The 23,309-nt window shown below is 41.9% G+C and overlaps 1 protein-coding gene across 1 annotated transcript in view; it reads left to right on the top strand.

The window, feature by feature from the left end:
• The window catches only part of WDR70 (WD repeat domain 70), a 118,225-nt gene extending 104,416 nt beyond the window's left edge, over window positions 1-13,809 (top strand). Inside the window, exons 14-18 of the mRNA XM_081881496.1 lie at window positions 2,119-2,219; window positions 4,758-4,837; window positions 6,192-6,308; window positions 7,136-7,298; window positions 13,517-13,809. Coding sequence (XP_081737622.1) covers window positions 2,119-2,219; window positions 4,758-4,837; window positions 6,192-6,308; window positions 7,136-7,298; window positions 13,517-13,604 — 549 coding nt within the window. The 3' untranslated portion in view covers window positions 13,605-13,809. The remainder of the gene's footprint in view (window positions 1-2,118; window positions 2,220-4,757; window positions 4,838-6,191; window positions 6,309-7,135; window positions 7,299-13,516) is intronic.
• The last annotated feature ends 9,500 nt before the right edge of the window (window positions 13,810-23,309 follow it).

Below are 23,309 nucleotides of genomic sequence, written 5' to 3'. Positions count from 1 at the left end.
CTCTTCATGGATGAGAGGAAGGCTGGAGTTTTTGGTGGTGCACTTCAGAGATGCTCAGAAGCATAGTGTTAAAACGACAAACAACGAGCTTCCTCCTGATCTTGGAACTGGAGACAGAAGCTGGAAATTTTCTTCAGGTTGCATGAGGCCTTATGAGAATAGTTTTGTCCCTTTTTTGGTTTGAAGCTGGGGAGGAGAGGCCTGGTATGGTGTTCTTCCTGTGCCTCTGAAGTGCTCTAAGTGCACTAACTTCAGAAGTGCAACATGATTCCAGAAATGATGTCACCACAACCGTCTCAAGCTCAAAGGTAGGGAGGGAACCAGGGGATTGTGTCAGGGAACTGCCATCAGCTCAGAGACGAGAGATGGAAGGGCAGTTGTGTTATAGGGAGCCTCCGAAAATCTTGCGAAGCAGTTTCTCTTCCGGCGAGGAGGAAAGCCCCACCTCCAATGGAGAAGAAGTGCAGGGGCAAGGGGATGCTAGGGAGAGCCTTAACACTGAGCCTGAGCAAGCCGGAGAGGTGGGAAGCACGCCCTTGCCAATGCCCATTCTGTGCAGTAGTCTTTGGCGCAGGGAGGGGTGGAAAAGGCTGGGGGTGACGTGACTTTTATGCTGGGGGAGGTACAAAAACCAACCACTCCCAGATTCTGCTAGCGATTGAGACAGACATGAACTTACGACGCTCTTCACTGTAAATAGTTTGCACCAAGAATAAAGCCTGTAAAAAACAGGTCGGGGTCCTGCCTGGTTACTCTCGAGCAACCACCACAACCATCTGACAGATTGTCTCTGATTTTACACTGCAGATCCAAGAGACAGTGCAAGTTGAGAGAGCTATCCCTACCTTTTGGGGAAGGGGCAAATGTCAGGAAACAACAGGGTTGGCCAAAATGTGTAGAACCTTTTTAGGTAATTAATAATAGTCTTCATACTGTGTATAATTACATCATTAAAGCAAAGCCATTAAAGCAAAGCAGCACGGGACTGGAAGAAAAAGAACTCGTATCTAAAACAGATATCCCTATACTTCAAACATTCCCAGCAGATTCTTGCATGAGTGCCCAGTTGCAAACACAGATTATGCTTTACTACTCCAAATTTTGAAGAATATTTGATAGGATAGCAAAAGCTGTTCTCTAATGTCACTTTTTTTTTTTAACAAGCATATTTTAGCTGACCTGATTATTCACATAAATATTTTCTGGGAGAATATTAATAGAACTATTTCCATTTTTTAAAAAACAAATGTTTTTATTGAATTTCCAAATTAACAAATACAAGAGAGAGAAAACAAATTTCTCGAACATACACAAACAAGAGTAAACAGAAATAATTGGGATCTAGGAATTCATCCATTTCATGTCTGTTTCCTTATTGTTATATATTATGTCTAAATTAATTTACTTTGCTGTACATGCAGGCAAATGAACCATATTTAACATTCAAACAAACTAGAAATGAGGTCAAAATTGGGGAAAGGTAGGATTGTTGGCCAAATGGTTTAGAAATTGGCAATATGATATGCCTACAGAGTCCCTTTGGTCTACAAAGTGGGAATCCTATAACAGAATGCCTTAAAAGGCTCCAAAGTCGTATTAAATTTAATTTAGGCTTCCCAGTTAGAATAAAATTGTATTTTATGTTCCCTTATTAAATAAGTTATGTGGCTTTTACAATTTAGCTTGTTACCCTAAATTTGGAAGCCCCCTTTTCCTTTCCATCTTGCACAAGATCATGGTTAGTGGTGCATATTGTATTTCCAAATGGTATGCTTGCTTACTACTGCTGGTTTAGGAATTTCCTATCTTGCAGAGGGAAAAAAAGGATCCCTTGGAGGGGAGGGGTTGTTTTAGACTTTTATTTGCCACCTGAACAGCAGTTGCTGTGGAAGTATGTAGTATGGTGTAGAAGTAAGTAAGTAAATGATCATTGGTTACTACGCATGTAATTGACTGAGTCGTTGTGGCTTAAGGGTCTCGTGCACCTCGTGAGTATTACCTGAAGATAAAGATAGGTGAAATGTGACAAAATAAAAGGGAAGCTCCCCCTAAAACTAGGTATTGCCCTGGGTTTCAGAACTAAAAAATTACTAACCAAGAGCTAATGTTACTTTTCAGAGTGTTGTCCGTTGTCTCTGGCATCCGAAGCTGAATCAAATCATGGTTGGTACAGGGAATGGATTGGCTAAAGTATACTATGACCCCTTCAAGAGTCAAAGGTATTTAATTAATTGCATCTGAACCTTATTTCTTAAAATGTATAAATGCTTGCTTAGATGCGAGATTTCTTCTTAAAAGGCGAGGAGCGGAGAATGGTAGCTTGTGTTTTCCTGTTTTCCTTTTTTGTATATTTATTTATTCAGTTTTACATATAAAGGAAAGCCAACAGTCCCAGATGACTGAGAGTTGTGGTCAAAAAGATAATTACAAATCATTTTCAGTAGTTTGTGTTTTCAAACTAGCCGTGTTTCCCATTGGAACTTATTGCTTCTTTTTAAATTTCTGGAATCCCGTTTCTGAAATGTTGCACCGCTGATACATTGTGCCTGCTCCAATTCAATGATCCCAACTTTATAAACTATGGTTTATTAAGCTGAGAATGAGCATCGTGCGCATGCATTCCCTATGCACTCCTCCTGTCTCAACCTGGCTTCAGTGCTTGTATCTTGGTTACTTTAAACAAGAGTTTTCCGTTATGAAATTGGAAACTGTGGTTTAATCTTGGACTCCAAACCATGATACGAAACCAGGATGTTTACAGTCTGATGCTGTCTCTGAGGAGGCCCTCCTGGAGACCTCACTGCTATCATTTAGGCGCCAGACAAAAATTCCTGTTTTCCCAAAGCTTTTTAAGAGCTGCTAATGTGAGCATTTAAAAGAAAAAAGAAAAAAAATCTTAGAGCTGTTTTGATTTTCCTGTCTAGATAGGCTGCTGCTGTTTCAGTTTGCCATATTAGTTTGTGTGCTTTATTTAATTATTTTTATCATTATTCTTAAATTGTATTTTTGTTTTGTATCTTGCACCTCTGTTGGCCACCATGGGAACATGCATTTATGTTGAAGGCGCAGGGTATAAATTACGTAAATAGATTTACATGAGTTATAAAAGAATTGCAAGAGGGTGCAAAGAATTTTGATACACCCTTAATTTGTCGACTTAATATTTAACTAAATAAACTTACTCAGTGGATTTAGGCTAAGCAGCAAGTGCTCCCAGTTTGCATGTTTGTGATCTACATATGCAGCTGTGCTCTTACTCAAGAAGGCATTAAGGAAACATGGGCAAATTCCTGTTCTTTCCCACTATTTTGGCAGCCTCTTCTCATTAGCTTTGCATCAAAAGGGCAGTAAACGTGAAAGTGAAAAATAGAAGGTTCAGTTGATTTTCCCCCTACTACTCTTTCCTCCTTTTAGTGTAAATTTTTAATATCCTCCCTGATCCTAGACAGAAAGGTCTGCCTACAAAGCCTTACTGACATCCCTTAGTCCTGTCCCCTCTAGCAACCACAAAAATACGTTTTCATTTGCCCAGGTGCTGCTTTGCAACCCAGACTGCGAAAAAAAAAAAAGTTTTCTCCAGCATAACGGACAGCCCCCTTTAACGACCTGAACTTTATGGGTCGAAAGGAACCTGCTTCTACAATAAGCCTGACTGAAGATACAAATATAACCCAACTTCGTGGTCTCTAACGTTGTCTCACATATGTGACTCTGCAAGCCAGACACCCAGCCGTCCTTTGTTCTTACAAGGATTATATGTCATTCTACTTTAGGGATAGGACACTTGTGGCCTTCCAGTGTTGCTGGGGCTCAGCAATTCCTATCAGTCCCAGCCAGCATGGCCAAAGGTCTGGGATGGTGAGCACATCCAAACAGCCACAGATCCTGAGAGTTCCTGCCTAGACCAGTTATCGAGACATTTATGAGAGTCGATGCACCACGTTGAATCATATAACTTTTAAGACAGGGATCACACACAGAGAGACAGGGATCACACACACACACGCACACGCACACACACACACACATACAGAGATGCTACAACTAATAATAAGATGACTACACATCCACGCACTGTACTTTTCGCTCCATAAGACACACCTAGTTTTGGGAAGAGGAAAACAAAAAAATATATTCTAAATCCCAGAAGCCAGGACAGCCAGCGGGATCACATCGCGGCGATCCCGCTGGCTGTCCTGGCTTATGGGATAGCTGCACACAGCCTTTCCTGGGCAGCCTTTCTCCCTCCTCGGGGAAAAGCCCCAAAGAGCCGCACACACACTCCATGTGGCTCTTTAAAGGGAGCGCTGAGCAGAGCCTCCCGCCTACATTCGCCCCATAAGACACACACACACATTTCCCCTTACTTTTTAGGAGGGGAAAAGTGCATCTTATAGAGCGAAAAATACGGTATTTACATGGAGGAAGGGAGAGATGAAAAGGAACAGAGAGTTGATAGATGCTTTACCCTGGCCATTCTCCACCTGCAGTGGGGTGAGCCTAAAGGAGGAGATTCAAGAGCGTTCTTGGCAGACAGATTACCTCAAAATACTGATTTAAGGTCAAAGCACAATTCATTTTGTGACAAAAATTTTGCCACTGATGTTTAGGAGGGGTGAGTCCCAGTGGGGACTTGCTTCCAAGTAAACGTATATTACGATTGTCCTGTAAACACAGCTTTTGAACTTCACCAGCATTTCTTTTCAACTCTTTGCATGCATGTTCTTGTACTATTATTCTTTTTTAATCCTCTCTAGGGGAGCAAAATTGTGTGTTGTAAAGACAAAAAGAAAAGAAAGGCAGGCTGAGACCCTCACGCAGGATTACATTATAACACGTAAGTAACTCTTAAAGTAACTGTTTATTTAAATACATCCTTTTAGCTCCCTGTACATTATGGCTCAGATCTAGTGGGCTACAAGGCCCTTGTTTAAAACCAGAATCCTGCCAATCAGCAGGAAGGAGTCAGGGAAGACTTAAATTGGCCACCCTCCTCCCCAAAACCCAAATGTTGGCTTTTTAGCTTTTAAAGGGTGCTCTGCTCATTTCGTCCCAATGACAGGACTGAACAACAGAGCAGAGCAGCAACTTAGCCTGACATTCTCCAGTCTTTCTGAGAAGTGGTGAGGGCTGTACTATGAGCCCCATCCTCTAAGTGGGACTTAACCCCACCAGCAAAAGTGTATTGCCACTCTAGCAAAGTAAATTGTAAGTGGGAATCTCAGTTTTTCATCCTCCGGCTACTTAAGATGCATCATTTTCACCTGTGGGGAAGAGGCATTGACTTTTCAAGGAGAGGCGTTTTACTTCATTATTCCTCAGGAAGCCTTCGTTCCACATATGGAAATGGTTTTTATAGTTAACCTCAAATGTTTTATGCAAAATTGTGTAGCTTACCACTTGCCAGCAAAAGTTTGACTTTTCACGCTTCACGTAACATGCAGATGTAAGAAATAACTGTTTATTCCTAAGGTTCTGAAGCCGTCCAAAGCCAGAATGTACTTTTATTAAGGGTAATAAACTTAACAAAAGCTGAATTAGGCTGCATCGGCAACACTTGCGTATCAGATTTGTGCCCATGCATAACCATTCTGAGCGTTCCTAAACGCAAACGCCAGAGCTTTCTATCCCTTTATCTATGCAAGCAAGAGGAATTATCAGAGTTCAAGGGCATATTCCATCCAGACCAAAGCCCTCGAGGACAGCATGGAGCAGGGCTGGTAAAAGCTGGGGCCTGGGGAGAAGGGGTATGGCCTGGGATGGGGCTGTTGCTAGGGAGAGTCTTAAAAGGGCAGATTTAAGAGAGTCCCCAGCCCTGAGGTTTCCACTCCTGAATTATGGGGAGATGTGGAGAACCAGACACCAGGGCTTCTGTAATGTCTGGCTTTATTTTCTTTTAACTAACCATTTCACTTGCACCTGAGCATACCTGCCAAGTTTGTATATACAGTTACCAAGCCATGTATGAATGTCTGTGCACAGGTGAGGAATCTGTGGCATTAGACTACAGGTCCTATCATCCTATCCTCTTGCTGCTAAACTACAGCTCCTATCATTCCTGGCTTTTGACTATGCTGGCTCAGGCTGGTGAAAGTTGTTCAAGGTCATCTGGAGGGCCATAAGTCCCCTTCCAACTTCTTTAAGTTCACTATCTCTTAAGTAAAATAATAATAATATTATTATTATTTTAGCTCATGCACTTCCGATGTTTCGCGAACCACGCCAGCGGAGTACAAGAAAGCAACTGGAAAAGGATAGACTGGATCCCATGAAATCTCACAAACCTGAACCTCCGGTAGCAGGACCAGGTAACCAGAATTTCTACAATTTGAAAGCAAAACATTGCTAAGGCCATTTGTGTGTTTCTTTGCGGAAGACTGAATCAGCCCTGTAACTCTGTTACAGGCTTGTAGATGCTGATGCAACTTCTCATTTGCGTGGATGTACAGTTGTAAGGGACACGGGTGGCGCTGTGGGTTAAACCACAGAGCCTTGGGCTTGCCGATCAGAAGGTCACGTTCGAATCCCCGCGATGGGGTGAGCTCCCGTTGCTCGGTCCCTGCTCCTGCCAACCTAGCAGTTCAAAAGCACGCAGTGCAAGTAGATAAATAGGTTCTGCTCCGGTGGGAAGGTAAACGGCGTTTCCGTGCGCTACTCTGGTTCGCCAGAAGCGGCTTAGTCATGCTGGCCACATGACCCGGAAGCTGTACACCAGCTCCCACGGCCAATAAAGCAAGATGAGCGCCGCAACCCCAGAGTCGGTCACAACTGGAGCTAATGGTCAGGGGTCCCTTTACCTTTACCTTTACAGTCGTACCTTGGAAGTCAAACGGAATCTGTTCTGGAAGTCCGTTTGACTTCCAAAACGTTCGGAAACCAAAGTGCGGCTTCTGATTGGCTGCAGGAAGGTCCTGCAGCCAATCGGAAGCCAAGGAAGCCCTGTTGGATGTTCAGCTTCCAAAAATAGTTCGCAAACCAGAACAATCACTTCTGGGTTTGCGACATTCAAGAGCCAAAATGTTTGACTGCTAAGCTGTTCGGAAACCAAGGTACGACTGTAGTTTTTCCTTTTCTGTTTGCTCTTTTTTTCCTTCCCTTGCCACTTTGCATATCTGTTCATTCTCTCCTATATTAGGTCGTGGTGGTCGTGTCGGGACTCATGGCGGGACTCTGTCTTCATACATAGTCAAGAATATTGCACTGGATAAAACCGATGATAGCAACCCCCGGGAGGCCATTTTACGGCACGCAAAGGAAGCAGAAGAAAGCCCGTATTGGGTTGCTCCAGCATATTCTAAGTAAGGAAACTTTCTTAAGTGCGGTGTGTGTGTGTGTGTGTAAAACCCATATACAGATATGCCTAAAAGCCCTGGTGAACTTGAACATAAGCAGAAGACCTGTTTAACAACACTATTCTCTGCCTCTTTTTTGGGAGTGTTGCCACTAATGTAGAAAACATATAGGATGTCAGCTTTTTTTTTTTTTTAAGGAAACCTAGTTTCTAACCCATTTGAATGCTATTTGAGTAAAATAGAATTAGAGCTTAAAAATATATATTTGGGTTTTTTTAAAAAACCCACCCAGAAAGTTTTCTGTGGACAAACGCCGGCTCCCTCAGCCTGAAAGCGAGATGAGCGTCGCAATCCCATAGTCGCCTTTGACTGGACTTAACCATCCAGGGATCCTTTACCTTTTACATATGTTATTTAATTTTTGCATAAACTGGCCATCACTTTTGCAGATACGGGGATGTTGCAGAAATTAGGATGTTCGTGTTTTTCTCACAGAACCGTACGCCACACCATGCTCACAAAGCACTGCATGGTTTTTACAGAAGCATGAATGACCAGCTGAACGAATTTGCTGCTTTTAAACTATTTCTCCCCTCTGTGACATGTCCAGCAATCTCTTCGTAAAAACAATGGGTTTTGCATTTGCTGGATTTCAACAAGGATTTGCTTTTCTTAGCCTTCTACAATGCCGAGTGCATAGCCAGTTCTGTATAAATAAATAATATATATGAATATTTACATATAAACACCTCAGACTATGGTGCCCCTTTAGTCTTTATCACTTTAAGTCCCTTTTTCTTGGGTTCATCCCAAGGCACTGCTGCAATATTTAAAAGCCAGCGCCAGTATGGCCCGGACCAATCAAATGACTCTTTACCAGTTAACCTGCCGCTCAGCTTGACCCTGATTGGGTGATAAGAACTCATCCAACGGTCGCCACCTATAGTGTGGTGCAGCTGTTAACTTTATAACCGTTGTGGACTGAGCCCTACACTGCTCATGTAAACAGCTAAAGGATGCTTATGAAAACCATTGCAATGGAAGCTGTTCATAAGGCCCAGTCATACTTTTCTTCCTGCCACAGCTATTTCCTCTTGACTTTCCTTGAGTGCACCCTTAACAAACTACAGTTCTCCGAATCTTGCGGGGGTGAAAATATGATTTAAATGTGCGGTGTGTATGCCACCTATATTTTGGTAGTTTTATTGTGCCTGCTTCATTTCAAAATGTGTGGATTCTATTGGTATTTTTGATAAATATTTTTTTCCTATTTATGTAAAGCACTTGGACTAAGACGATGAGGCGGTCCGTACTATTTGTTAAATAGAAATAACAAGTCCCCTCGCTCAAGAACTAAGCTAGCAGATAACTCAGGCTTCAATTACCGTATTTTTTGCTCTATAAGAATCACTTTTTACCTCCTAAAAAGTAAGGGGAAATGTGTGTGCGTCTTATGGAGTGAATGCAGGCTGTGCAGCTATCCCAGAAGCCAGAAAAGCAAGAGGGATTGCTGCTTTCACTGTGCAGCGATCCCTCTTGCTGTTCTGGCTTCTGAGATTCATAATATTTTTTTTCTTGTTTTCCTCCTCCAAAAACTAGGTGCATTTTGTGGTCTGGTGCGTCTTATAGAGCGAAAAATACGGTATATACCCTCCTAAACTGAATCGCCATGTATAGGATTGCACAGTTAATGAATAAGACTCTGAAGGGCAATTTGATTGACCTAGTAAGACTTTGTGTTTCCAGTGGTGGGGAACCGCTCACTTGCTCCAACAGACAGAACTATGCAAGTAAGACTTGTATCTGCCATCCTCTGTGTGAGAAAAAGCCTCTCCCAGTTCAAGTCTTGCCTAGCTACAAGGGGCAGGCTGCCTCTAAGGACATCGCTGGTGCAGCTACTGTTTCTTACGGGGGAGATAAAATGTACCAATGCCTTAATTTTCTTCTCGTTAAGAACGTAATTTGCACGTCCCCTTATCTGAAAAGCCGTGCGTCCATTTCATTCCATCGCATTAATAGAGATCCCTAGTGTGTGTTTGGTGTCGCATCTTCCTCGATGATTAGATTTCATCCTTGACACCTGCAGTGTAATGAACATGAAAGTTTTAAAACGCAGGAGTAATTCAGAAGGCTCACTGTGCCCAGTGGGTGGCTCACATTACGGTTTCTTGTTAGGAGTGTAGCTGGGCGTGAAGTGGACAGGAGGCAAGTTTAGCACACTGCTCATGCACACATCAGATAGCAACACTGGGCGGGTGTGTGTGTGTGCTGCTGTTGGGACAATAACTAGCAGATAGGATATGCAGCCTCTACCATGATTTCTGCATTGTAGAGCTTGTTTTAGGACTTGCCGATCAGAAGGTCGGCGGTTCGAATCTCCGTGACGGGGTGAGCTCCCGTTGTTTGGTCCCTGCTCCTGCCAACCTAGCAGTTCGAAAGCACAGCAAAGTGCAAGTAGATAAATAGGTACCGCTCCGGCGCAAAGGTAAACGGTGTTTCCGTGCGCTGCTCTGGTTCGTCAGAAGCGGCTTAGTCATGCTGGCCACATGACCCGGAAGCTGTACGCCAGCTCCCTTGGCCAATAAAGCGAGATGAGTGCCGCAACCCCAGAGTCGGCCACGACTGAACGTAATGGTCAGGGCCCCCTTTACCTTTACCTTTAACTAATCTCTCTGGTGTCCAGGTTATACAAATTACATGCAAGGAAAAGCATAAGCAAAGTTTCTTATGGTCTTTCTTGCGCATTTTTTCAGCTGTTGTGGGTATTCACCAAGCCCCACTTACTAACGGAGAAGACTTGAAATCCCCCAGTGAAGATTTTGAATTAAGCCCAGGTGCCAAAACATTAAGGGGTGTGAGGCAGTGGCGTAGGACTGATTCTCTTGTGATCTATTCCTCCCACAACTGAACCAAGTTGGTTAATTACAATGGCAAAAAGAATCCATTTTGGGGATCATTAGTAATGGGATCAAAAATAAAACAGCCAATATCAAAATGCCTTCATGTTAATCTATGGTGCAACCACACTTGGAATATAGTACACACTTTTTGGTTGCTTGCATATAAAAAATGATATTGTTTAGCACAAAGTGGGGAGAAGAGGTGGGGCAGCAGTGAGCCATCTCCCAGCTTCTTACAAATCTGTTAAATGTTTTTGAGAGATCCCTGCAATTACTTTTGCACTGACCCTTAATGAGAAAGCATGATCAGATTTTAAGGAATTTTTATCCTTACCTTTTTAATTGCCTTGTGTTTTGCCCATTTCTTAAAGTTTGGGCAGGGCACTAATAGTTCCACTTTTGTCATTTCTGTTAGAAATTATGTGTGAATTCTGGAGGAAAGTCCCCTTTCCCCCAATTCATAGCAGTAGCACCAAATTATTGAACCATGGCTTTAATTGACAAAGGCTCCCCTGTAGGCTCACCGCCAAGAAAGTTGTGGTTTACCCTTGCATATTAACTCTCAAGTAGCGGAAGCAACTTTTCTTCACACTAGCCTGTAGCACATTTTTTCTTCTTTGTGAATGAATGCTAAACCAAGTGAGCAGCAATAATCTATGGCTTTGAAACTACCCTAAAGCATCTGATCTGATTTCATCCTCTGAAATACTAGAGGAAGATGTATGTGTTCTCTCACTCAGGTGTGATACAGCCTGCTGAAGCATTGCTCACATTTTCCATCTGTAGCAGGCCAAAAAGTAGGCAGTGTGGACCAACTCATTCTTAGAAGTGTCAGTGAATAAGAATTGCAGCTCGATGTGTTTCGGAATCTAGGTTTCTTTTTCAGGAGCAATCACTCAAGTCCTATGGAGTTGCAGAAGCAGCTTGCACTAATACTGCTCCTGATCTGGCACCATGAGAACAAATTTTTGCATTGTTTTTGGTTTGTCTCCCTCCTTTTCTTTTTTGTTTGGGCAAAGGTGGCAGCAGGGTTGGTACCAGTGGTAGATCATCAGTGCTCTTGGTGTAGAGGCCAAGGGGGAGGAAGAAGCTGCTCTATGACGAGTCAGATTATGGTCCAGCCAAATGGATCAAAGCTTTCTGTGCTGGCTCTTAGAGGTCATTAGTGGACATAATCTGGCAATATTGCACATCCTCTGCCCTGCCTAAGAGTTTGAGATTTATCCTCTGTGCAGCAGTCTTGTGGTTTGCACAGATTGCATCCTGCAGAATAGTCTGCACCCAGAAGCTTCCTTCTATGCCTGAGCAGGCCTTGCTGAATCCGAGTGAAGGTCATTCATTACTGGGGCTCAGTATGTCAAGTTGGCTACAGTGCTTTTTTTCCTTTTTAATCGCAGCACTTAGATACTTAGTTGTTCGAAAGCGGCAAGTGGTGAGTTCAGGGTGGGGTCCTTATCAAATCTGTTTGGCAAAAGCAGTCCTTAGCCGAGAGAAAAGCACAGTCTCGGGCTCTTATTGTCCTTACAGACTGCCAAGGTAACTGAAACTACTTAGTACTTTATGTCCTTCTGATGTTGTAAAAATACTACTGCACAAAAGCCAAAACAACACTAGCTTGCCTTTTATTAATTACATGCTGGAGTGTGTTCAGCAATGATGCAGTTTTGTAGTAACATTCTGCGCTGCTTGGAGATTCCTGACCAATTTTTAAGTGTGAAAATTAACTAAGCACTGGTTAAAATGGAAAACGTTTGTGGAATCAAAGTATTAAAAAATAGTTTGCTGAGCATGTAATGCTTTCGTTGTTGTCGTCGTTTTCAAACATCCGGTGGTGACTTGGTGTAAATTTATTTATATGCTGCCAGTGACTTGGTCCGACTTCCAATCCGTTGAGTTTGTGTGCTGGGTACAATATGTGTTCATATGAAATTAGTTGTTTTCGTTTTCCGGCAGCTGCCAAAATGCAATGCAATTAATGAGCAACTGCCATGAGACGTGTGTACTGTTTGTAATGTGCACCTTTAATGTGTATTTCCGTCTCTTCTCTTAACTGCATTCCAACTGGAAAGTCAACAAAGTTCAGCAGGCGAGGATTAGAAACTTCTCATTCAACCAGTACAGTGGTACCTCTAGATACAAACGGGATCCATTCCGGAGCCCTGTTCGCATCTAGAGGCAAATGTATCTAGCAACGGCACGTCTGCGCACGCGTGCGTCGCTTTTCACCGCTTCTGCGCATGCGCGTGACGTCATTTTGAGCATCTGCGCATGTGCAAGCGGCGAAACTCGGAAGTAACGCACTCCGTTACTTCCGGGTTGCCGCGGAGCCTAACTCAAACATGCTCAACTCGAAGCATATTTAACCCGAGGTATGACTGTACAGTGGTACCTTGGGTTACATATGCTTCAGGTTACAGACTCCGCTAACCCAGAAATAGTGCTTCAGGTTAAGAACTTTGCTTCAGAATGAGAACAGAAATTGTGCTCTGGCAGCGCGGCGGCAGTAGGAGGCCCCATTAGCTAAAGTGGTGCTTCAGGTTAAGAACAGTTTCAGGTTAAGTACGGACCTCTGGAACGAATTAAGTACTTAACCTGAGGTACCACTGTAGTTCAACTTGCCCTGGGCAGAGACTAGACCAGGGATGGGGAATCCTTGGCTTTCCAGAAGATGTTGGAGTTTCAACTCCCATCAGTCCCTGACATCATAACCAACAGGGATGAAAGGAACTGTAGTCCAGCTTCATCTGGAGGGCATCAGGTTAGCTACCCTTGAACGAGACTGAGGAAGTGTGGTATATCTTGGAAGCTGTATAGCAAGCAGTGCAGTTGTATATGTAATTGGCTGTCTGAGGCCACCAGATTTCCAGGAGGACTCCAATCGGTGTTGTGTCATGACCCTAGAGTTAGATTCCCCTTTGCCAGGGGGTGAAGGACTCTGAATAAGAAGGGGAATTGTGAGGAGGGGCACCTCCAGAAGATGAGTTTGTGGTACCAGTGCCACTCCAGTTTCCCCATCCCTGGCTGAGATAGTGAACAAACTTTAAAGAGCTGTCCCACAAAAATAAAAACCCTGGAAGACTGGAAAAATACCAGAGACAACAGTGCAATTAAATAACTTGAATGAGATACAAAATTGAAATGAGGCAGATTGCCCCAATCACACCACACAGCAGTACTGAAAGATCTTTGTTGGTTTGCAGCGTGTTTCCAGACTCCATTTAAAGCACTGGTTTTGGCCTCTGAAGCCCTGCATGGGTAAACACAAAGTTGTTAACTTCTGCAGAGCTCCTTTTTAATCGTCATTCTTCTTTAATATCTTTTTAGGACCCAGCCAAAAGCAGTTTTTGCAGAAGTAGAATCAGACGAAGATGAAACAGATGACAAGCCAGAGTGGAAAAAACGTAAAATTTGAAGAATTTAAATTGGAAAAGGCTCACAAAGGATTTGGTTTCTTTTTCCTTATGCAAGAGCAGATTCCTGCTTTTCTCGCACAAGGCTATTTTCACCAATGTGAAAGACTATAATTGCCGTAAAGTGACATAGATTTGTTTAGCATTACATTTGCATTTTGTAAGGGAGCTGAGTTCATAAATAAAAGCTTATTTTTAAACTATGAATTCTTTAAAAGCCTATGTGGTTTTTTTATATATATAAAAATACTAGACTAGATAATCCCTCGCTTGTGATAAAAAATATGGATGCTATACTTTTTTTCTTACCCTCATGTGACTTTTCAGGTTGTGTAACATATCACCTAAAGACTACAGGGTACTTGTCATAGTTATAGTATCAGCTAGAACAATTTAAGTGGCAATTTTATACACACTTATCTGAGATAAAATTTGATTAATGGGACTTGCCTTTGAGTAGATATGTATAGGATTACACTCCATATTTGTTTTCAATAACAGATATGCTTTTATTTATTCTAATGCATATAAAATGCGCATCAAGAATTGCACAGAATATTGTATCATTGACAAATGTGTTTATTATCAACTATATCAGAACTAAATATTTCTCCAATAGAAATGTATATTTTCATTTCCTATGTGCAGCATATATTGTATCAGACCTATTAATTATTACTCTGTACCAGGAGGCAATAACATCTTTTCTGCATTGCTTATATTTAGTGTATGGCTCTGTCTCAGATTGTGTGTTTCTGTGTGTGTGTGTACACACACTGATAACACTATGTTTTGAGGTGTGATAGCAATTGCCCTATTTATGTTGAAAGTGCTGTAACATCTATCAGAATTTCCAGTGTGTCCATATTTTCTCCCTCAAGTTTATGCTTCCAGCAATATATGAAACTGCATAAGGCATAGGGCATTACCACTTCTGGGGGGCAAAGAATGGTGGATACATCCAAGAGGCTGGCTTAATTTTTTTAAAAAAAATAAATTTATTTATTTTTAATTTTAGTGTGTGTGTGTATATATATATATATATATATATATATATATATATATATATATTCCAAGGCACATACATGCCAGTTCTTTGCATGGCGCATTAGTGTGCCCTAGCATAGTTTGGGTATCATAGAATAATAGAATTGTAGAGTTGAAAGGGACCCCAATGGTCATCTAGTTGAACCCCCTTACAATGCAGGAATCTCAGCTAAAGCATCAATGGCAGATGGTCAGCCAACCTCAGCTTAAAAACCTCCATGTAAGGAAGAGACCGTTCCACTGTTGAGCAGCTCTTACTGTCAGAAAGTTCTTCCCGATGCTTAGTCGGAATCTCCTTTCTGGTTAATTGAAGCCATTGGTTTTAGTCCTACCCTCCTGAGCAGCAGAAAACAAGCTTGTTCCCTCTTCCATGTGACAGCCCTTGAGATATTTAAAGATGGCTATCACATCTCCTTTTCCAGGCTAAACATACGCAGCTCCTTCAACAGGGCACATGGTTAAATACACAAAGCAGAAGATAGAAAAGGTAGTTTTCTAGTTGGCTAACACTTTATACAGTAGCATAATATACATGATCAATGTTTCATGTAAGCTGTTATCTTTCTGTGCTTGTTCTCCAAATGGAACAAGATGGAATCATGATGCTTTTTGAGTTTTCATTTGTTTAGAACAAGTTGTCCCTCCATTTTAAATAGTTCCAATCCCACAAAAGCATATGGAGGTGACTTGAGGACTACATTAACTGGGTCTGACGTGAAGCAGCGTAGTTCAAGGTCCCTAATTATCCTTCTGTTTCTTAGAACATTTACACTTAATTCACTTACAATGATTAGTGGTTCATCAAGTGCTCTTTCTCTTCACTTTTGGAATTAGGATTGCCTGTTTTCCTACAGACCGTCTTCCAGCTGGATGGAGCTTTGATCTAAAAGGCTGCATCGCTTAACCCAGTTTCCTTGTTAGTTTTTGGCAAGCAGTTCTCCTTAAAACCTTGAAAATAAGATTCCTGACAGCTAAAACAACCTGAAAGGTGGGTTCACTAGAAGTTCAAGTTTCCCTTTTACTTATTGATAAGATCAACTTAAATGCAAGGAGCAGGGAAGTTAGTGTCAACCACACGTGCATCTTGGACTTCTAAAATCCTTAGCAAAGCACTTGACCCTCCAAAAAAATAATAATCTGAAGGCCCTTTCAGGTGCATGTATTGCCTGTGGAACAGCAGGTCTGCCTGTTTTCTGTCCACAAATTGATTAACACATCTGCAACTTGCCTACGAACTTACATACTTCATATCATCAGAAATCCAGTGTCATTTGTGGATGTCGGAGGTCCCCTAGAGTTGTGTTGCAGCCACGTGAAGGCATGCGCATGCAAAAGAGATGAAACATGCCACCATGAAGCTGGCCCTTGTGTTGATCTACAGAAGCTTCTGAGAAAAAAATCCTCTGGGAAGGTAATCCTCAATTTTTCTACCGGTAAAGGTTAAAGGCCATCAAATTACACAGCTAACAGCAATATTAAAAGAGCTGTTGTTAACACACTTTGGACAGCATATCGGACTGAGTGAAAATAATAATACATGGAAACTAGATGGGTCGTAAAGTTATATAGAGTGGGAAGCATCTAGTGAGATGATATAAAATGGTTTGTCTGCTTTTACACTAAACCGCCACCATACTCCCACTTTACAGATCATTAAGACTGCATAATAATGAAATTAGCAGACAAAAAGTGGGCACTGCTTATGCAGTTATGAATAGGAGGAGACAGAAAATGAACAGAAAGCCCGTCTCTGTTAAAAATATCAGTTACAGAAGAAAATAATTCAATACACACCTGTTTGTTACCCTAAGGGGAAAATAACTCTTAGAAATCAGAATTATCATATAGGGTACATTGACAGATAGCAGTTTGGAGATTAGTGTGCTATAAGAAGACATTCCCCAAGATTCCATAATTAAGGCTTCCTCACCTGAATTGCCCTGTGAACGCTCTACTTTTAGCTATGGTAACAGGAAGAAGTCACCTTAGGTAAAACAGAGACACGCCCATATGATTAGAAAGTTCCTATATATTTAATGTCACCTTGTAAGATAGATATCTGTAATCACAGCATCCTTGTCAGTGTGGTATCAAAGCTACCCTTTCTGTGTGTGGTTTGATCCTATACCATACCAATAGCAGGTGCAAAGTGTAACCATGTGGAGCATGTGAATTACATCAGGGTAGCTAACTTTTGGCCCTACAGATGTTGGAGTCCAGTTCCCATCAGTCCCAACCAGCACGACCAGTCATCAGGGGTGATGGGTCCCTCTTTTAAGCCCATGTAACTACGTTCGTCTCTTCATAGCCTTGTCTCTCCACCCTTCCTTCTGTTCTCCATTCTGTTTTCATGACCAAGGCCAGCCCTACCATTAGACGGAGTTGAGAAAACTACCCCATGCAGCCAATTTTGGCTGTCACAAAAGACCAGCAAATTGTGAGTTATTTAATTTTTCTACAGTATTTTTACTGCCAGAAAGGAGGGGTACTGTGGGATTTTCTGTGCCAGGTCCCTAAACAACTTGACTTTCCTTGGAGCCTATGCAACTTGACACAGGTAAGTGGGCACTATCATTTGCTGCTCTTCCTCAGACGGCAAATTGCCTTGGGCCAGCCTGATTTAAGCTCATTGGGGCCATGGCCCTGCCTATGTAGGCCAGGAATGGCCAATGTTGCTGGACTACAACTCCAATTACCCCTGACCATTGGGCACCATGTTGGATATATAACTAACTGTAAGGTGCTATGAAACTGACAGAATAATTTTTTTTTTTTAAGTGTAGGTCTGTGTTAAGCACTTGCTTTCCTTGAGATGGGATGTGGGTGGTGCTGTGGTCTAAACCACTGAGCCTTGGGCTTGCTGATCAAAAGGTCAAAGGTTCAAATCCCCGCAACAGGGTGAACTCCTGTTGTTCGGTTCCAGCTCCTGCCAACCTAGCAGTTCGATAGCCCGCCCAAAAGTGCAAGTAGATCAATAGGTACTGCTCCGGTGGGAAGGTAAACGGCGTTTCCGTGCACTGCTCTGGTGTCAGTGTTCCGTTGCGCCAGAAGTGGCTTAGTCATTCTGGGCACATGATCCGGAAAAATTGTCTGTGGAGCGGGCAAACACTTGCTCCCTCGGCCTGTAAAGCGAGATGAGCACCGCAACCCCAGAGTCGTTCGTGACTGGACTTAACTGGGGTCCCTTTACTTTACCTTTTACTTGAGACAGATTGACAGTCCTGCTTCTTGAAATGTGACAGAATGCTTTTCTATTGCTCTGGTATGAAGTGCATAGTAGAATATCGTATTAAGAACTTTGCCCCCCACCCCCGGTATAATTAGAGAGCAAGCAAGCCAGTTTTGGAACTGTGCATTGTCTTTGGCGATCAAACTTATTTGTTCAAAGTTGCACATACAATCTGCGAGAAAACAGGTGCCCCCAGAAAGCCTCACAACCCCACCCTTGTTTGGTAATATCCTTGTTTCTAGGTCAGCACTTGGTGCTATGTTGTCATGACACATGTACATGTGTTATTTATCCTAGAACCTCCTATTACTGTTTTTCACAGTTGGAAATGCAGTGTTGGAAGTCTTTGCTTCGCATCATGTAAACAGTTTCATGGATGCTTCGAACGAAACAATATGCAATTGTTTGTAAAGGTTGGTTGGATACTTGGCTTGCCAACTGCATTAAAACCCTGCACGCTTTTGTGGGAAAATACATTTTTACCCAAACAATTAGGGGAAAGCAACGTTGATGGGTTGTTATGAAACTACAGCAGTCGGGGCCGGCACACCCATGAGGCAAAGTGAGGCGACTGCCTCAGACAGCAGGATCCACAGGGGCAGTATCCTGGTGTAGATCTATATTCCCCACCCCACCCCCACTTGTTCAGCAGAAATGTGAAGCCCTGCATAGAAATTGGGAAGGAGGAGACAGAGGTGCCATTTTGTGTTCGCTTCAACAGTCAACGCTATTGCATTTTAAGAATTAACTCAATGCACATAGTTTGTCATGAAGTAATTCTGAAAGTGTGTTCCATCATGCACCAATGTAAAAAAAATAAGGGTAAGTTTCAAAGTAGAGGGTTGAATCTAATGGCGCCCTTACCAGAAGCTTTCCTTTTTGGAATTATAGGGACAGAACTACACAAAATGTATAGAAATTTATTCTTGTATGTGACTACAATGGTAAGAATGTTACTTGCCCAAAAATGGAAAAAAGAAGTCCCAGCAAAAGAAGAATGGATACAAAAATTTATGGAACATGCAGAAATGGCAAAACTTACTGGAAGAATGAGGAAGCAAGATAACAAACTTTTCATAAAAGAATGGAAATGGTTTATTGAATATTTACAAATAAACTGTAAACAGATAAGAACATTGGCAGGTTTATTGTAATAACCTGCAGTTTTATAAGAGTATATATTTAAAGTAGATGAATAAATGAGTAAGTTAAGTCAATTTGGAATATGCAGAAAATATAAAAAATAAATTTAAGGAACCGCAGAAAGAGGGGGAAGGAAGTTGAGTTTTGAAATGTTAAAATGATTGTAAAATTATTGAAATGTATAAAATTGAAAATCAAAAATAATAATAATAAAGAATAAGTTAAAAAAAGAAAATATATAATGGCACCCTTTCTGCTCATGGAAAGGAGCCTTCTGAATCTACCTCATGGTATTATTTTTAAACTTTTAAGTTACTATTTTCCCTATGAGCCAATGCTTCTAAGCCAAGAGTGTTTGGTTTGAAAGCTATCTGGGAATGATTCTGTGTGATGTAACTTTGTTCCCAGAGGATGGCAAAAGCAGCAAGCACCTCTTTGGCACTGATGGTAAGTCCCCCTTACTCCAATTTCACCCATGTAGCACACAGCCCCAAATCACAGAAATGATCCTCCTTTTTACCTGCCCACAAATAAGGTAGCAAAATGCAGGAGGCCTTGGGTTCAGTCCCAGCATGCAGCAGAATGAGGATTACCAGTGGGGAGATCAATTTTTTGAGAGCTTCCCTATGGAAGAAAATCAAGCACAGCAAGGAGGAGGCTGGAATGGAACTTTTCTCTACTCTGTGCTACCTTGGGGGGGGGTGCGGGTTGCAAGGAGGATTTACATATATTTTAAAAATGTGATCCCCCACCATAATTTGCAGTTTGAAGTGGTACAATGTGTATTCTAAGCATCTGGTTCTTTTGCATGTGTAGTAGACCAGGTCTTCATCTAAGGAAGATGTACAGCAAAACTGAAAGAATAATGAAAGGCTGTGTCTCAGGGTATCCGGTCCCAAGTTCAATGCCTGGCATCTGTAGTCTTGAAACCTCGGCTTGTCCTTATTGAGCTAGCTGGATCATTGATCTGACTCAGAATAAGGCAACTTCCTGTGCTTCTAAGAATTAATCCTTCCCCCTCTTCCTTTTAGGTTAGCATTAGTCATTTCCATGCAGCTGTTAAGACTTACATATTCTCATATTGTTCAGATGAAAATAATGAACGAACGACGACAATGATGATAGTATCCCCAAGTATCACTGCAATGCTGTGGGAAAAGAAAAGGATACTAGATGGAAATCAAGAGAGAGGATGGCTTATTTGTTGTTTTTTTAATTTTTTTTATTGATTTTCACAAAATTATAAACAAAACAAACAAGTAAACAAACAAATATGGATCATAACCTTATTAAAATTACACTTATTAACATTGTTAAGTGACTTCCTCGCTTCCCCTTGGTTGAATTTCCATGCACTTCCTTTTAACGGTTTTCCAAATCAAAGTTCTTATGAAATTTAACTAAAACATTAACATCCTTATATCTTTTAATTTTAAAATTAAACATATTGATTCATCACTTAATTTATATGAAATCCTAAGCCAATTAAATATCTGCAAGCTATTTCCAATTAATTTTATTTTACATATTTAACTAAATAATCATTAAATTTTGTCCATTCTTCCTGATACTCCTCCTCCTTCTGGTCGCGGACTCTTCCGGTTAGGTCGGCTAGCTCCGAAAACTCCATCATCTTCATCTGCCATTCTTCCACCGTAGGTAATTATTGCGTTTTCCACTTTTTCGCTAATAAAATTTGAGCGGCAGTTGTGGCATACAAAAATAAATTAACATCTTTCTTGGGCAATTCCAAACCTGTTATTCCAAGAAGAAAGGCCTCTGGTTTCTTTATAAATGTATATTTCAACATTTTTTTCAATTCAGAAGCCTTTCACCTTGGGGCAGGTCCACCACATGTGATAAAAAGTTCCTTCAAGAGGATGGCTTATCTGAAACATGGGGAGCAGGACCGGCATCACCACCTGTTTATTTGGGTACCTGCCTGAGCCCCTGCAGGTCAACCATTGACTCCTGTTCTGAACCCTCTTTTAGATCCTTTTTTAAAGACAGGTGCTAGCTACCTTTTAAAATTTCTCACAGCATCCCTGGCACAGCACCCCTCTGGATCATTATGGAAAATGCAAATGGTAGCTAATCCCAGCCAGCCACCGCCGCTGCTGAAAACATTGCTGCCTCTGCTACCTCTGCTCACTACCTGCTTCCATTTGCCGTTGCTCCCAGGTAAGCCCACAGGGGCCACTGATGAAGGAAGTGCCCACTTTGCCAAGGACTCTCAAATTTGGAGCCTGCCCTGATGAGGAAAGACTAAACTCAAGAGTACCCTAAACTCATCTGAAAATAAATTTTGGGTTTTGAGGGTCCCGTTTCAGAATATCCTGCACCAGCGGTTCACACCTATACTGATCACACATAATATTTGTGTGAAAGCAAATGCATAATTTGTTTTTGTTTTTTGCATGAAGCACATCAAACAAAGCTATAACAAGTCATAAAAACATCACCGGAGACAGATGAGTCTCAGCTTTTTAAGCCATTTCCCTGTTTTTTACTCGGCACCAAATGTGGATAAGAAATAAGAATATTGTGACTATTTATTAAATACATTTCTGTCCTATCCCTCATTCGAAACATTTGACACAGAAATAGATAAAACTACAGCTGATACAATAAAGCCTTCAAAACAGCTAAAATAACACACCAAAAGCAAGGTGAAATCAAGCAGGAGACTTTAAATACTCAATTCACATATCTCCTTCTTAACTTGGTCCTCTAAAAAACAACAACAACCTGAGAGAACAGGTACAATTTGGCTGTTGCTTTTTCTCCTGGAGGCTGGTCTAATTGAGTTGCTTCATTTTAACTAGAAACCTATTATAGGCTGGTCTGCATATTCTGTTTTCAAGTACTGTACTGTGAACTGCAAGATGAAGGGGCAATGGCATGTGAGCACATCTCAGAGGTGAAGCCATCGATAACACATGGAGAAAGGGCAGAGTTCCAACTCTTGCACATGAAGGCTACTTTTCACAGGTAGCAAGAGATGAGGGATGCCGGGGGCGCTGTGGGTTAAACCACAGAGCCTAGGACTTGCTGATCAGAAGGTCGGCAGTTCGAATCCCTGCAACGGGGTGAGCTCCCGTTGCTCAGTCCCTGCTCCTGCCAACCTAGCAGTTTGAAAGCATGTCAAAAGTGCAAGTAGATAAATAGGTACTGCTCCGGCGGGAAGGTAAACGGCATTTCCGTGCAGTGCTCTGGTTCACCAGAAGTGGCTTAGTCATGCTGCCCACATGACCCGGAAGCTGTATGCCGGCTCCCTCGGCCAATAAAGCGAGATGAGCGCCGCAACCCCAGAGTCGGTCACGACTGGACCTAATGGTCAGGGATCCCTTTACCTTTAAGAGATGAGAGGACTGTGTCAACATTTGTCTTGTCCTGTGCCCCTCATATTTAAGAAAGAAATGAGCAAGCAGGAGGATAAGACCATTGCATGAAATTCAACCTCCTCTTCCACATCCACGATTTTAAACCGACTAATGTTACAGTTATGAGGATAGCTAAGAGTGGGAGAAAAGTGTCAAGGATAACATACAAACCCCCCCCCCACCACCCCTAACTTTGTATTGGAAAATGGGAGCAGCCCTATCACTTTATACAGATGAACATAAAGTGAAATTGAAATCAACAAATTAGGAACAGCCACTTGTGACTTGTAAGACATTGTCCAATTGTACAACAATAACTCAGAGCCTAAAATTAGGGGGTTGCGTAAGAGATCCACGTTTGCTTGAATAGCTCCTGTGTTGGGTTGCTGATGTCACCCATCTGTACTGATCCCTTCATTATTGTAGGGCTTAGTCAGGGAACAGGGCAGATTGAAGAGTCATGAAATCATAGCCCAATTAAGCATCAGCAAAGTACCAAGCAGACGACCGATATTTAACAGACATGAGCGATAACACCATTGCGATGAGCCAAAGGTCTCCCAGCTTGCCCATTACTGGAATTGCTTCAGGGGTTGGTGCCCTCTTTGTTTCATGTTTGAAATATGGAATATTTTTGCTATTTTTGCAATTTTGAACTATCAAACAGAAGCAGGGATTGGCTTCTGTGAATGATGTTGGGTTTATTAAGTTATTATGTAGGTTACTGAGGTGGTTTTGGGGGCGCATAGTACCCAATACCCAGTTACAGAGACCCCAAATCCCCTTTCCAAGAATTTCCCTAGATTTTAATAGGATGTTTGTTCCCACAACAGATCATTATTGTTGAGTTGCATTTCAAGCACACTAGGAGGGGGGTGCTTATCCTGAGAGCTGATTATGCTGGG

This window comes from Podarcis erhardii (assembly GCF_964252035.2).
Source record: "Podarcis erhardii genome assembly, chromosome: 11".
NCBI classification, from domain to species: Eukaryota; Metazoa; Chordata; class Lepidosauria; order Squamata; family Lacertidae; genus Podarcis; species Podarcis erhardii.
Note: the sequence above shows the minus strand (reverse complement) of the source record. Positions and strands in the feature narration are given on the sequence as shown.